At 40.2% G+C, this 14,759-nt stretch overlaps 1 protein-coding gene across 1 annotated transcript in view; it reads left to right on the plus strand.

The window, feature by feature from the left end:
* The window catches only part of GPR158 (G protein-coupled receptor 158), a 181,016-nt gene that overhangs the window by 68,373 nt on the left and 97,884 nt on the right, over positions 1–14,759 (plus strand). Inside the window, exon 3 of the mRNA XM_041408771.1 lies at positions 8,750–8,852. Coding sequence (XP_041264705.1) covers positions 8,750–8,852 — 103 coding nt within the window. The remainder of the gene's footprint in view (positions 1–8,749; positions 8,853–14,759) is intronic.

Raw genomic sequence — 14,759 nt, forward strand, 5'->3', positions numbered from 1 at the left:
GTGCTCTGTTTTCGTGGCTCTAGTGGGACATGCAGCACCTCTGTGGGACTTGTGCCTCATAATGAGTGAGCGTGCAGCTCCAGGCTGTGGAGATCGGTGTGAAGGTGGTGCTGTCAAGTAGTGGGATTTGGAGAGGATCTTTTTCTGACAGCAACAATATGGTGCTTCTTCTCACTGTGGGATTGAAAGCAATCAAGAATGATCTGTAATTTAACAGAGCTCAGATCATGGTTAAACCCAGAAACTGTGCTCAGAACTTTAATTCTGAGGAACATTCCAACCCTGATGATGCGAGACTTGTGCCTGAACATGGAAATATGCTTGACAAGTAGAAAAACCCATATTCTGATAGTATCTTGTAAGTAAGATTAACTTTGCCGATGAGTTGACACGTTGTCAAGCTGTGGAGGCTACAGTTCAGAATGAAACAAAATTAATGAGAGGCTATTGATCAAGTTGTGGACAGAGGAAGCGCTCTGATGCAGGATTTGGCTGGCTGTCTTCTCAAATTAAAGAAACGTGCTTTTAAAATGTGTGCTGCTGATGGACAGAACATAGTGGAGAGTTTAGTTTTACCAATGAACAGCAAATAGACAGAAAGACTCATGCAATTAATTATGTCAGACTCTGTTTTGTAGTAGAAGATGGTGTGTCTTCATTCAAGTACTAGTGAGGTGGGTATTTTCCTTCAATTTCTGTCTAATGTGACACCACTATAAAATGGAAAAATTTACAAAATATATTAAAATTGGAGCCTTTATATAGCTGTATTCTCAACCAGGTTTCATACAAAATCCTCAAGTAGAATTTCAGTAAGAATTAATTTTGTAACTAGGAACATAACTTATTCAATTTTGCCCAGTTGGACTCAACTCAAGACTCCAGGCGGTCTTGAGTAGTCAAAACCTCTGGAAAAGTAGGCTGGGTCCTGAAGATGGGCTGAATACCAAGGAACAGGAACATCAGATTATTACAGCCTGGTTTCCTAATATATTTACTTATCACGGATCCCAGAGTGGGTAAGATTGGAAGAGACCACAGTGAGTTATCTGGTCCAAACTCCCTGCTCAAGCCAGGTTATTCTAGAGCACATTGCACAGGATTGTGTCCAGATGATCCTTGAGGACCTGCCCTTGTTGAATTTCAAACAGTTCTTCTCTGTCCATCTCTCTGACCAGTCGAGGTCCCTCTGAAGGGCTGCACAGCCCTCTGGGGTATTGGCCACTCCTGCCAGATTTGTGTTGACAGTGAACTTGCTGAGGAGGCTCTGACCCTTCATCCAAGCCATTGGTACTGGGCCTGGTACTGAACCCTGGGGGACCCCACTAGTGACAGGTCTCCAACTAGACCCTGTGACACTGATTATCACCCTCTGGGACCTGCCATTCAGCCAGTTCTCAATCCACCTCTCTGTCCTCTCAGCCAGTCCACACTTTCTGAGTTTGTCTATGAGGATGTTATGCTGATGTCCAAGATGACACTAGTGCGAGGTAAAGCTTTCCTTGTGACTGTGGCACGTTCAAAGAGCATTCTCTGGTGTCATATAAAAGGTATGTCCTTGTGATGTAGTCTCCCCTTCAGCAGGGACACTCAGAGGGTACCTCTTCTCTATCAGGATGTTATTTTCATGAGGCTTGGGGAAACTTAGCAAGTTTCTGACTCCTGCTGGACTGTCTGGAACCAGGCAGAAAGTCCAGAAAGTGACTGTGGGCTGTGAAAACAGGTACAAAGTGTTGCAGATCTTTTCAATGTGGTTATGTATGTCTTGCTTGTATGTGGAATCAGCCTGAAAATCCTGTTTTAGGAATAAAGAAGTAATTGCATAAATAGTTGCTAGGAAATGCAATAGAAATGGCAGATACATCTGCTGGCTAGAAAATGTTGGTTTAGCAACGTTGTCCACGTTAACTTATTAAGATATCATGCACTGTTTTCCACCATTTTATTCCTCTCCTTGAGTTATGTGTCTAAATTACCTACTGATTATGGCAGCTATTTGTTAGCTTTTGGATGAGCCATAGGAAATTTTTCCCTTTCCTGCTAGCAGAGCCAGCAGGCTGTCCATGCTGGAAGCACTTCAACAATCAGACTCTTTCCAAAGAACAGTGCAGTCTCCTGGATGTTTGGCTGTGCCCTTCTGTGGGATGAGCTGTGCAATTCCTGTGCATCCCAACCCCTGTTACTCTTTCCTATTCTGAATAAGATTTTCTGTGCTTAAGCACCACAATTGTCTTGATGAGTTACTGGGTTGGATTGGCTATTCCAGTATTTCCTATTGGCCTTTGGAAGAAAATGTGAAAGTCTGTTTTTAGTACTGTAAATAAATATTTTTAATAAAGTTTATAAATGTGTAAAATGCATTTCAGAATGGAACTAGTTTGCATTGTCATAGGACCACTAATTGTGTTTATTGGCAGAGATGGGCCAGCTGAAAATTTGTTTAAAAAATTTACATCAGTAAATAACACAAATTAAGGAGTTTCTGCATTTCTTAAAACACTGCATCTTTTGTAGGGATCAGGAATAGATACAGCCTTCCTCCCCGCCCCCCTCCCCCCTGCCCCAAATGATTTCGGAAATGACTCACATGCTTGTAGATTTTGGCAAACTTTCTTAATCCCCTGTCTCACTGTGTGGCTCATCTTCCAGGCAAACTTTGCAACAGTTGCTGCCAAGCTACAGATGAATGCAGAACTAGCTGGCAGAACCAGACATCCAGAGGTAAAGGACCTCTGTGAGTTTTGGCAAATTGCTTGGCAGCTTCTGGAACTGCAGATAATGTTCGATATTTCCAGTATTGCTCGTGTAGAGCCTGGAATTACCCTAGTAATAGGAAGGAAGGGTTATAGGGACAGTATGAAGAGAATTCTCTCTTAATTAAGACACTGAGGAAGTGAAACTTTGCTCTAAATGAAGTTTAACCTGTGCTAATGGTGAAAAATGTCTTAACTCATCTTCAAAGCCAAGGATATCTGGCCCTGAGAAAGTGCCTTTGAATTAATTACACTGCATTATTTAATGGCTGTAAAATTCTCAGTCCCTTTGGTGTCTGGTAACAGGTTCCCCTGTAATTGCAGTGGAGTTTTCTAGGAGAGGAGACATTGTAATTTTATTGTTTAGTATGTTAACCAGAAGCAAAGTTTAATGTGTTCTAAAGTAATGTTCAGGTTATCAATGTCAATTCCAGACTATCAAATAAAGAGATTTTTATTTTTGAAGTAGTCTGATTGTGGATTGCACAGAGATTTTCAGCAGTAATGAAAAATCTGTCTTAAAAAATATCATTGCTGAGAACCTATGTGTCCAAGGTACCCATCCTCTGAAAATTGCTGCGATATTGTAATTTGATCTGTCTGTAAAGGATCCTGACCGTGGGAAGCTTAGTTTGTAAGCTGACTTTGGGTTCTCCATGTGCATGACAACAGCTGTTGATGAGTTTTCTGTTCCTTAGCCCCACCATGACCCCCATGTAACCTGCTTTCAAACACTGCTCCATTAAACTTATTCCCCTTTCACCATCTTCCAAGAAGGTACTATGATTTGTACATATTTCTGATCTCTTCTCTTAATTTCTTTGCAAAATGCTCCACTTCCACCCTTATTTTTTTTGCTAGTGCTTGTGTGTTTGTAGCGTGTGTCCACCAATGGGCTGATAACATCATCATCGTTGAAGTGAAGACAAGGAGAAGCAGAGGGGAGTCAGTCCTGTGTGTCCTCAAACAAGCCTGATCACCAAACTGAGTCACATTTCAAAAGAGGTTAATTAGATATTAAAGACTCTACAGTCCCTTACATTTAGTGAGTGATATTAACTTTTCTGCTCATGGTTTGTCAGTAGCCATGTGTCACTTATCATTATTTGTGTGAATGAGTTGAGGCTCCTGTCCATCATTATTTATTCTCATCCTATGCTTAACAAAATTGGTATAATGAAAAATCAAATTAAAAAGCACTGAAGAATTTTTAGCAAAGCATCAAACAATAAAAACAAATATTGTCCTGGCAACTCCCTTTGCTCTAAGGTGAATCAGATCAGCTGTTGCTGCGCTTTGACTGACACAGATTTAAACAACTCAATGTTATTCTAAGTCTCCTGTTGCTGAAAACACATTTTTAACTTGAATATAAAAAGTAATTGACTTCACCAATGCATTCAGAAAGGAGGAGAGGGACTACAGGGGCCTAAGTAACCCTGCAGTAAAAGCATAGAGTGGCCAACCCTGTCCTGTCTCTTTGAAGGTTGTGTTTGAAAAGAAGGGTTAATGAGTAGTGTGGTTGGCAAGCTGGCTGCCTCCCAAGCTCTCTGGAGGCAAGCAGGGCCTTCCAGGTGATGCACGAGGTTCTTGGATATGTGGATGTGCTCAGTGCTTACTTGTGAGGCTGCAAACACACTGTAACGCAGCACTCTGGTCTTCAAGGGTAAATGAAGTGAGAAAAGACAATGGGTAAAGCCTTTTCAATGCCACAGCATTGTCTTAGGCAAAGAGACTTTGGCTTTTATCTACTTCTTTTTATTTTTAAATTTTGGTTTGTTTGTTTTTATTTTTTATGAGTGGATATGCTTCACTTGAGTGATAAACAGTATCAGAAAATACTCCTGCAAGGGGTTTTGCAGGACACCAACCTGCTTCAGCTGCTGTTGTGTGCCAGATACAGAATTACTGTATGCATTGCATTTTCTAGAAATCCCTTACATGCTGCCCCCAACCAGAGCAAAGAAACATGGGCTTACTTGTGTTATCTTTGTTAAGATTTATCTATCATGACATTGCTCTTACTTCATCCTTTGAACAAGGAGTTGACTTTAGAAAAGGGAGACATTCTCATTGCTCTATGCATGTGGAAATACAGATTTTGAAAGCTGCTCTTTGAAAAACTTGGAGTACCCAACTCAAAGCCGGCTGTATTTTTAGTATTTTTTTTTTTCTTATATTGTGAAATTGATGGTTTGCCCTCTCTGCTCCAGAATGCCACAGTATGGATATGTTTAGCCCTTTATCTGAGTTTCTGAATTTCATGTGGGGCATGATGCCACATGCTTTCTCTTAAACTACTTGATTGTTTTTGCCCTGTTCTCCCCTTCTGGATGTCTCGTCTGCTTTTTATGTCTGCTGAATACTTTGTCACTTGGTTTCTGGCTAATCACATCTGATGAAGGGCTTTGTCTCTCGTGTGCCAGAAGATTTGGCTCAGACTTCCAAAGCAATTGCACAGGTTATTTGAAGGGTTTATTTTCTTTCCATCAGAGATAATCTTTATCACATTAGATTTTACCAACTTCGTCGTTTACAACAAGCAGCATAAAATTAAACCAATACAAACTTTTAAAAAACTGGTTTAGATGTTGTTTTTAAATGTGTTAGAACCTTGTGTTGATTCAGGAGCTATTTGTTTATAAATAATCTCAAGGTAAATATTCATAGAATATCTAAGTTTTTTTTGAGCTGAATATATGATTTAAAGCTTACTATAAAAAGCTTTGGAGTTATTACATTATACTAATACTGTAAAGCTGAAAATCTAATGCCAGGGAACAGACGAGTGGAATAAATGCACTCTGTGAATTCTACAGACACCTACTACTCTCTCTTTAGCAAACATGGTGATAAAGCTGATCTTAATTGCAACCAAACCATCTATAAGAACTGGACGTTAAAGCGATACAAATTCCATTTAGGAATGTGGTGTCCTGAAGGGAATATCAGTGACGAATCACTCAGTAGCCACCTGCATCTTTCACTGTTTGTCCCAGCACTGGCTGCTGGCACATAGGAGGTGTGATACAAACCTAAATGGATCTTCTGATCCAACCTGAGGTAGCTGCTTTTATGACTGGATTAAAGTATGACTTTTTAAAAGCTGATGACTACTGATGAGGCAAAAATACTCAGGATATGGTGGGTTTATTCCCAGAGCTGTGCATTCACTTTTATAATGAAATTGGAAACCAGGTCAGTTTTATGCTTCCTCTTTTTTTTGCTTATGTGGAAGCAGGTGTTTTTCACGCATCTGCTTTATTCAATGCTAAGTTCTATATGGATCAAATCTTAAGTAACTTAGCAGCAGATTAATATTGTACTGGCTGTGTCTACAGAGCGTGTTGTGCATCACTCAGGTCCCGCGCTCCTGAGGCTCTGAAGCCCGTGGCCAGTTCTGTGGGCTGAGCTGGTACAGCTTTGCAAGGCTTGGGCTCAGTCTGCCACTGCGGCCACTGGAACCGGGCACCACTTGTCAGGGCAAGGACAAAAGCTGCTTACTTGTGCCTGCTATGTGTTGTGTAGATTCACCTACAGGCAGCCAGGAAAAGCCTTTATCTGTAAATAAACATAACAAACAAATCTGGACTTTGTTTGCTAAACTCCTTTTGTACAGCAGAAAACGGTTTATTTATTACCTTTTTCACCATAGTATTTGTCACCATTGGTTAATAAAATATCATCTGTTAAATCTTTTGTAAAAAGATTGAAGTTTTTTCTTTCCAGAGAAAGTATTTTTCCCATTTTTGGCCTCATAGTATTTAGTGGTTTTTCCTGCCTAGGTGCTGCAATTTCTTTTAAAAAGTCAGGCTGTACGTAATTCTGTTCCCATGCAATATTGAGCACAGTGGAATTTTAGAGTTTGAAATTGCATCTAGAGGGATCTAGACTTCTTTCTCTCCTTCTCTCTGTCCCACCTGTCAACATGATATTCTGATCCCTATTACACCTTTGCCTGGGATCATGTGGACTGCAAGTAGCAATTTGACTGATGGTTTTTAAGCTGTATTACAGCTGCCAAATTCTGGAAAAATGGATAATGTCCTAGACCAGTGAAAGATGACAGCATTTGAAGTATTTTGTCCATTTTCAAGTTCTAGACTGGTCAGAGACAATGAAATAAAAGTTACAGGTTTTTATTTGGTATGGATATTAGATGTTTGTGAGAGATTCATCCATAAAGCACTGATTTTAATGCAGAACAGATTCATGAGCCTGCAGCATAGTTGATATGGGCAATTCTGTGATTCTATAAATTTGTTCAGTGGCAAAGGATTATGAACTTGGGGTGCTGCAGCATTCACATAATACAGTAGGAGCTATTTCTGTTCTTCCTTTTCTTCAAAAAGAAAATGCAATCTCTACAGCAGCACATACCTGCATCCTGCAAAGCAAAGAGCCAGAACACAGAAGAGAATTTTTATCTGAAAAAGTATTTTTACTACTTTAACTGCCTTTCTTTGATTAAAGAGGTTTGGCTGTCACTGGACTTGCACACACTCATCCCAGTTCAGTTGACAGGGAGTCCTGTTCTCCACCCTGTCAACACTCACATTTCTGCAGGGTGAAGATAAAGTGTGGGAAAAAAAAAGTTTTGGGCCTTCTCTTTCCTTTTTTTTTCCCCCCTTCTTTCATGCTTATACAAAGATTGAATGAATTTTCAGTGTTCTTGTATACTAGTTTCCTACTTGCTAATTGTTTCCAATAGCACTGCCATCAGATTCGCAAAGGGTGTGAGGAGAGATGGTGCAGTCTGGGGAACTGAGGCAAAGAAAAGCAAAGTGGCTTCCCTAACATCAGGCAGAATTATGTCACAAAGCTGAAATTTGAGATAATAAGAAACTCTTAGCTTTTTTTTTTTTTTTCCCTGAGTTTTTCTAGAGTGTCTGCAGTGCAGACTGTCATCTCTTGGTGTACGTTTGGTTTTTTTATACTCAGGTATTTTTTACTGAGCCCTGCCCTCTGCATCTTCCTCCCAGTCGCAGGCAGTTAGATATTGAAGCATATCCTAAAGTCACAGATGATCACAAACAAGTGAAAAATATGGAGGTGAGAGGACAGAGGCTGTTTTAGTTAAATCATTCAATTGATCACTGAGGAAATGCTAGTGTCTAGTTCATATACATGATACACCTATACTCATGGGAAAGGCATCTAGTCTAGTGGTCTACTTTCATCTAATGAGTGAAATAAACTGTACTGGGAATAATCATTTTACAAGTGCTCCTACTTTATGTTGCTGGATTGTTTCTTCCCTCTATACTAGGCAAAGTCCATTTGATGTGTAGGAATTATCTGACAGTAGGTGTTCAGTCATAGTAATAAATTTGCTGTGGCTGACCTGATGTCAAAAACAAGCAGGATTGAAGCTGAGTTTAAACAAAACTTGATTCACATATTGCTACCTCGAAAAATTACAAGATATTTTAAAAATATTGGTCTCCTGTTGGTGTAGGATTTTCTCTTTCATCCAGGTCAGATTTATGTCTGCAGCCATTTTCTCCAACAAATTTTCTTAGCTGGGCTAGCTCCACTTTGCTGTTGTTGTGGGGGCACCAGCACATGCTGCCAGCAGAAGGTTGGGGCTTGGCTGCAGGTGTTCATGTTCTTTCTCACACAGTGTGAGCTCCAGCTGAAACCTACCTGCTCTGCTGGGGAAGAGTGCTGGAAACCCTGCAGAAAAAAACACAGCTGTCTAATGTCCTGCCTAGATCAAATGTGCAAGAGTCAAATTTGTCACTTGGTCAGTTTATCAGGCTTGATTATAGCTGTCTTTGCTGTTTGTTGGAGATGAACAACAAGGCAGAAAAGCTGGGGTGATATATGACTATGGGAAAAGCTGCTGAGGAAATGCTGTCAGTGTGGAAGGAGCACCTATTTGTTCTTAGATGTCTGCACAGAGTATCTTGTAATGTTTTTATGCTTGAATGTACATCTGAGTATACAGTAGTGTGATCATCTGCATGACTTCTCTTTTTTTTCCTTTCTCACAGTGCATGCCAATTAAAGGCCTTGGATTTGTGCTTGGAGCCTACAAATGTATTTGCAAGGCTGGATTCTATCATCCCAACATCTTCTCAGTGAACAGCTTTCAGAGTAAGTGCCTTTGCTTGAGTTAAAAAAAAAAGAACACAGAGCTAGCATTAATAATGCAGGGCTGCTTTTTATCCTCGTCAGGGTTATACAGTAAAATCCCAGTGGTTGGCAAGTCTCAGATTATATAATCACTTAAGGAGTTCTAGCCCTTTGGTTTGTCATTCATGATACTCCTGAGGATCCTGTAAAACATACCCACTTGAAGAATATTTGATTTGTAAATAAATTAAAAAACATGAAAAGAAGCCTTGCTAAGGGGAAATAGAGATTTCTGGCATCTGTGCTCATGCACAAGTATTCTGGAAATTAATCTACTCATTTTCTGTTTAGCCAGAGGAAATTAGAATGCCCTAGCCTCTGGCTTTGTGCGGGCTTTAATTGTTTTCATTTTACTTCATTTGCAAAGGAGAATTCAAAGGAGCATCCAAACTAATACATGCTGATGATGTAATGGAGATGGTTCGAGCCTGAGAGTCTGTTTGGCTGGATGTATGGATAGCATACATCCTACACATACCCAGGACACACATTATATGATTCTTAGAATGAATTGCCCACAGCAGGAGAAACAGGACTTGGTTGATGCTAGGGAAAATAGACAAACTTCATGCCCAAAGCTGATGTCTGTTACTGTCATCGTGTGACCAAATCTCTGTATGGATTTTGTGCTGAAATTGTTGCAGCTGTACTGGTAGAGCTCAGGCTGCAGTCACAGCAAAGCTGCTCCTTGGAGGTGTAACAGGCATCCTTCTTTGCCTCCTGCTTTCAGGTTCATCTCATGCCCAGCTTCTTTGCACCATCCTTTAGCCAGAGGTTCATGTCATCAGCTCTTCTTGTGAGCTCAGTTTGTGTGAGATGTCCAGGCAGTGAGTGACTTTAACTGAGCTTGGTCCAGGACTGTGTGTATTATCTCCTGCCTTGTGTGAAAACAGCTGTTTCTGTTTCCCAGGAGAAATACCTCTAGTACTAATCATCATTCAATGTACATATATATATATATATCTGTGACGTAATGTCTCTTATGCATATTTGTAGAATAAATAGCACAGTTTGTTCAACAGTTGATCTGCTGAGTGTTTCCCTTGTCTTTTAATATGTTAAAGTGTTGCAGAAGGCAGCCTTGTGATAGTGCTGTTTCTCTGGCCTGTGTGAATCTGTTGCTAGAGTAAGGAGGATGTTTGGTTCTTCCTGAAGTGCACTGAGTTCTGGTGGAGTTAGGATTTAATTCCATGAGAGAGCATATAAAAAAGACTTCATACAAATGCCATAGAACATACACAAAAAATGTGGCTAGAGATCAAAACAATATTGATCATTAGGGATGAGATTAACTTTATTTCACATCAGTTGTGCAAAATATATATGCTTGGTATGTATTAGTCATCTAGGTTTCAACTGTTGTCAGCATCAAGAGCATGGCTCCCCTGGAGAGGAATTTGTCTTTAGATGGAAAGCACAATACCTCCATCTTTTATGCATCTGTTATAGATTGAAGAGCCTTAAAATGGCTGTTTAGCTCCTAATAAAGTGAAATTTGTCTAAAAGAAGTTTGTAAATGATGATATTGTAGGATGTAGGGGGCCAGTTTGATTTGAGCCTTTGTTGCTGTGAGGTAACCCGAGTTTTAAAACTGTAATGAAGAACTTTTTTAATTTATCCAGATGCAGCTCCATCTGCCAAGTTGTGTAGATGATTTAAAAAAGTGAACAGTGAGACTGGAAATGACTAAAATAATGAGAAAAGCCTATGGTTCAAAGGAAACTTGGCCCTGTCACACAGCTGCATTCTGTAAAAAGAAAAGAGGAAAAAATGACATGGCTAAAATGGCTGCAGTATGTATTTGGTGGTTCAAAATGATGTTAACATAGGAATTCTAGATATGAATTCTGCAAGCAATTTTGACAAAAACTGTATGACCTGGAGATCTCTTTGTGGAGCTAGGTGGGTGAAATCTGATGATGAAAGAGATGAAACTGAATAGAAATGTTAATAGTTTATGAAGTATTCCTAGTGGAAGAAAATAAAGAGGCAGCAAAGATTTGCAGGTCTCTAGATACTAGGAAGGAGATAGACAGAAAGAAGACCAGCTTTGTACTTTGCTCTATTGAAAAATTGGATTGTATTGTGTCTTGAAATGGGAGCATTTCTCAGTGATGCTGGAATTTTGCACCACAGCAAAATATGGATAACTGCACTTCCACATTGTGTCTGAAGTGTCTATCTTTTGAGTGGGGGAAAGGTTCTGCTTTTGGCCCAGATTAATGTTTTGGTTTGAGTCTGAATGATAACTGTATAATACAGTTTTGCAGGGATGTTGAACACTGCGCACAGTTTACTGGTTGGCTCTGTGGGAACCTGCAACGTGACATAAACAGTGTCTGTGTGGGAAAGATTCTGGAAATCAGTTGCTTTCTTCTCTTAAAGCAGCATGGTGTCGCTGCTCCCAGGAAGGCTGCACATGTTGCAGGTTCCCAAAGAGTGTGTGGGACAGGGGCACAGCTGGAATTCAGGCTAAGAAGCCAGGTAGGAGGGCATTTCCCTCCCAAGTCTGCATTCGTTCTTCAGAACTGACGGTGCCAAAATATGTAAAACCTTTCTATTTTTCTGCATGTGTTAATGAGGACTTTGGATACTAGAAGGGAACAAAATTATTACCATACTTCCAGGCTTCTTTTGAGGTTGGAAATGGATTTTAGGAAAAGCCACTTTCATGTACACAGGTTGTATTAACCTGTAAGTATTTGAGTACATGGTTATGCACTTTCTCCTAATGGCTCATTTTTAGGTAGCACTATTAGTATAGATAGAATAGACTAACTGATGATTACTTATATTTTAACATTCCTGTAACACCCTTCTCTAAAGCACTTCTGTTCTCTGCCTTATGGGGTAATCAGGTTTGCATTGAAAAGTCTAGCAGAGCAATGGTCCTTTGTTCAGCATTGAAGTTTGCCCTTTAGCAATACATCATCCATATACTGCAGAAATTCCCAGCTCTTGCTGTTTGGATGTGGAACCTACCCTGTTTGCAAAGAAAGTGGCTCTTTTGTCTGAATATGGGACTTTGCTGTCCCTAACACTGCCATGATCACATAAAAATTTCCAAGAAGAGTTTCAGTTCAACAGGAATTTTCATTTTTTGCACCTGCCCTTTGGCTTTGTTTCTTCAGCAGAGCCTGCACATGCAGATATTTGCACATATGAAGGTTGTCACTGACTTCAGTGACAGTGATCCCCTTCTGAGGTGAGGCTTATGACCATGGCTGATGACCAGGTTTTGGTGTCAAGAGGTCCACTTACCTTCTCACCAAATTACTGCAACATCACTGATGTGACTGGAGTGTTCCTAATTTACTCTATTATAGAACAGGAGCAGAATCAGTCTTTTGTTCTGCTCAGTGCTCAGCATGCACTGTGCTTTCTGTGTTCATGTGCTGAGTTCTGACTGGGGTGCAGGATGATTTGGTTTGGGACAAAGCAGTCCCTCCTGCCGTGGCTCTCAGCAGTCTGTGGTGCCATTCTCACTTTGCAGGAAGGTCTCAGCTGGCTATGTCACCGCTGCTGAGGCATGCCTTGCATGGAAAAGTGTCCTTAGGAGAACTGAAGCTGACGAAGAGTTACCCTCAGGAGAGCATTTCAAAAACAGATGGGCCAATCACACAGAAAATTAAGACTGGGATAGAAGAGAGAAGAGCTAGGAAAAAAATATGGTGGAGTGGAAATAGCTGAAATATTTAAGCTTTTTGTTTTATTTTATTATACTTCATTTTAGTTTGTGTCCCTATTCCTACTTTCCACTTACTTTGCTTGGTTCTTTTCTCCTTAATTTTTATCCATTTTATTTTTTGGTTACTACATTTTATTTCTGTTCTTCTTTTCTTTTTTTTTCACCTTCCTCATTTTCAGCTTTAACTTCTGCAGCACAGTGTTTGCTTCCCTCTCATTTGTGACAGTGCTGAAACTGCTACTGCTACACAAAGCAGAAATTACTTCTTGTCCATCTACCTTACTGTGTCTAGAATCTTTTGTCATCTTTTGTCATCTTTTGAGGAGGAAGAATTGTTTTTATTCACTGCAGGAAACATCTAATCCTAAAGAACTGCTGAGATAGGACAAGGCACAATGAAACGCCTAGCAGTTCTGTTAGAGGCACTCCAGGCTTGACTTGTGCTGTCTGTGTCTTGAATTGATGTTACATTGACATTGGTGAGGGGACAGGACCAGACAAAAAGGGCAGAAATGTTCAACTGTGCATTGGGCAGCTGTGCCCTGAGACATATAGTTATGGCAAGGGTGTGGGTGGACAAGATCCCTGTTGGTGGTACATATAATGAACAGTTCTTCCCCAAGAATTTATTTTAGAAGGGCTGAAAAAAGTTCTTCCTTTTTGTCAAGGAGAAAAAAAATTAAAAAACACAATCACATAGGAATTGTTAATTGTTCCTCATTGCATTATGGGAAATTTCATGTAGATCCAACATTTGATCTTTCTTTTACTAGCTATAAGGAGCAGTCACATGGAATCATGTAGGTTGGAAAAGACCTCTAAGATCACCAAGTCCAACCTGTGAGCAATCCCCACCTTGTTAACCAGACCAGAGCACTGAGTGCCACATCCAGTTGTTCCTCAGACACCTCCACCTCCATCTGATAGTCAAAAGATATTCACAGAAAAATCAGTCCTGGCTGGCAGTGCAGCCAGTGCAGAAGATGTGCATCAGTGATCTTCCTTTGTATGCAACACACCACACCACAGAAGCAATAGATTGGAAAGGACCTCTGAGATCATTGAGCCCACCAAACACTGCCCTAGACTAGAGCATGACACTGAGTGCCACATCCAGTCTTTCCTTAAACTCCTCCAGGGATGGTGACTCCACCACCTCCCTGTGCAGCCCATCCCAGTCTCTAAACATGACACCAGGCACAGCTAAACAAAAGCTTGCTGCTGTGTTATGAAGTAATATCCACGGGATATTCGCTTCAACATGCAACTGTTTATTTAACTGTTATCCCTGTAGTATGTGATGAGCATCCACATGAAGACACGCCCACATATGATTCTGATAAGAAACTGCTTGATAAAATGAAATGTAGTGTATTTGCAATGACTTTCAAGGTTCAGCATTCAGAAATAAAGTAAGTACATCAAGTTTAGAATCATGCAAAATTATCAAGCCATATTCATATAATATTTGTGACAAGTAGTCTCATAACTGTGAGTCTTGAACTATATTTTTTCTCTGTAAGTTTTTATAGTGCAAATAATTTATTTAGTTGACACAATAAAATATATTAACAAATGGCTTATGGGGCTAAGAAATGTGAAGTTTTAAAGAGATGGGCTAATTGAAGGGCAACTCTAGAAATTATAAAGGAAGAGATATGTAGTGGAAAAGGTGACATGAGCTTAAATGTTGAGGAAATGAAGTGGAAAACTTGGACAGTAGGAAATGCCCTCTTGGTTTGGATATGGAGATGGGAGGTGGGAGATTGTGACTTCTGTCTGGCAGAGGACAGTGTGGGTCTGTTGCTCTAGCAGTAATTAATAAAGGAGGGATCTGCTGTTAGATTTGAAGAAGGTGGTTTTTGCTAAAGCTCTTAGAATGATAATGGGCTGAGGTCCATGGGTGTGTGCTCTGAAGAGAAGTTCCAGTTCTAGAATATCTTCAACATTAGTGTTCCTTAGCGGTTCTCCATCTGCTTGGAATTCCCATGCATGGTTGTTTTCCAAGATTTCCAATCCTGCCTCACACAGTCGGGGTCAAAAAAGCACAAGATCTCTTCTTGCTGACTCCTTGTATCTAAAAATCTGACTTACAACATGAGTCAGCACTACTCTGCTATATTCAGGTTTCTGACATCTTAGTTCAGAATAGAACTCCAAAGAGAAATTCACGAACTGCA

This window comes from Onychostruthus taczanowskii, unplaced genomic scaffold (assembly GCF_017590055.1).
Source record: "Onychostruthus taczanowskii isolate IOZ18803 unplaced genomic scaffold, ASM1759005v1 scaffold3, whole genome shotgun sequence".
Classification (NCBI taxonomy): Eukaryota; Metazoa; Chordata; class Aves; order Passeriformes; family Passeridae; genus Onychostruthus; species Onychostruthus taczanowskii.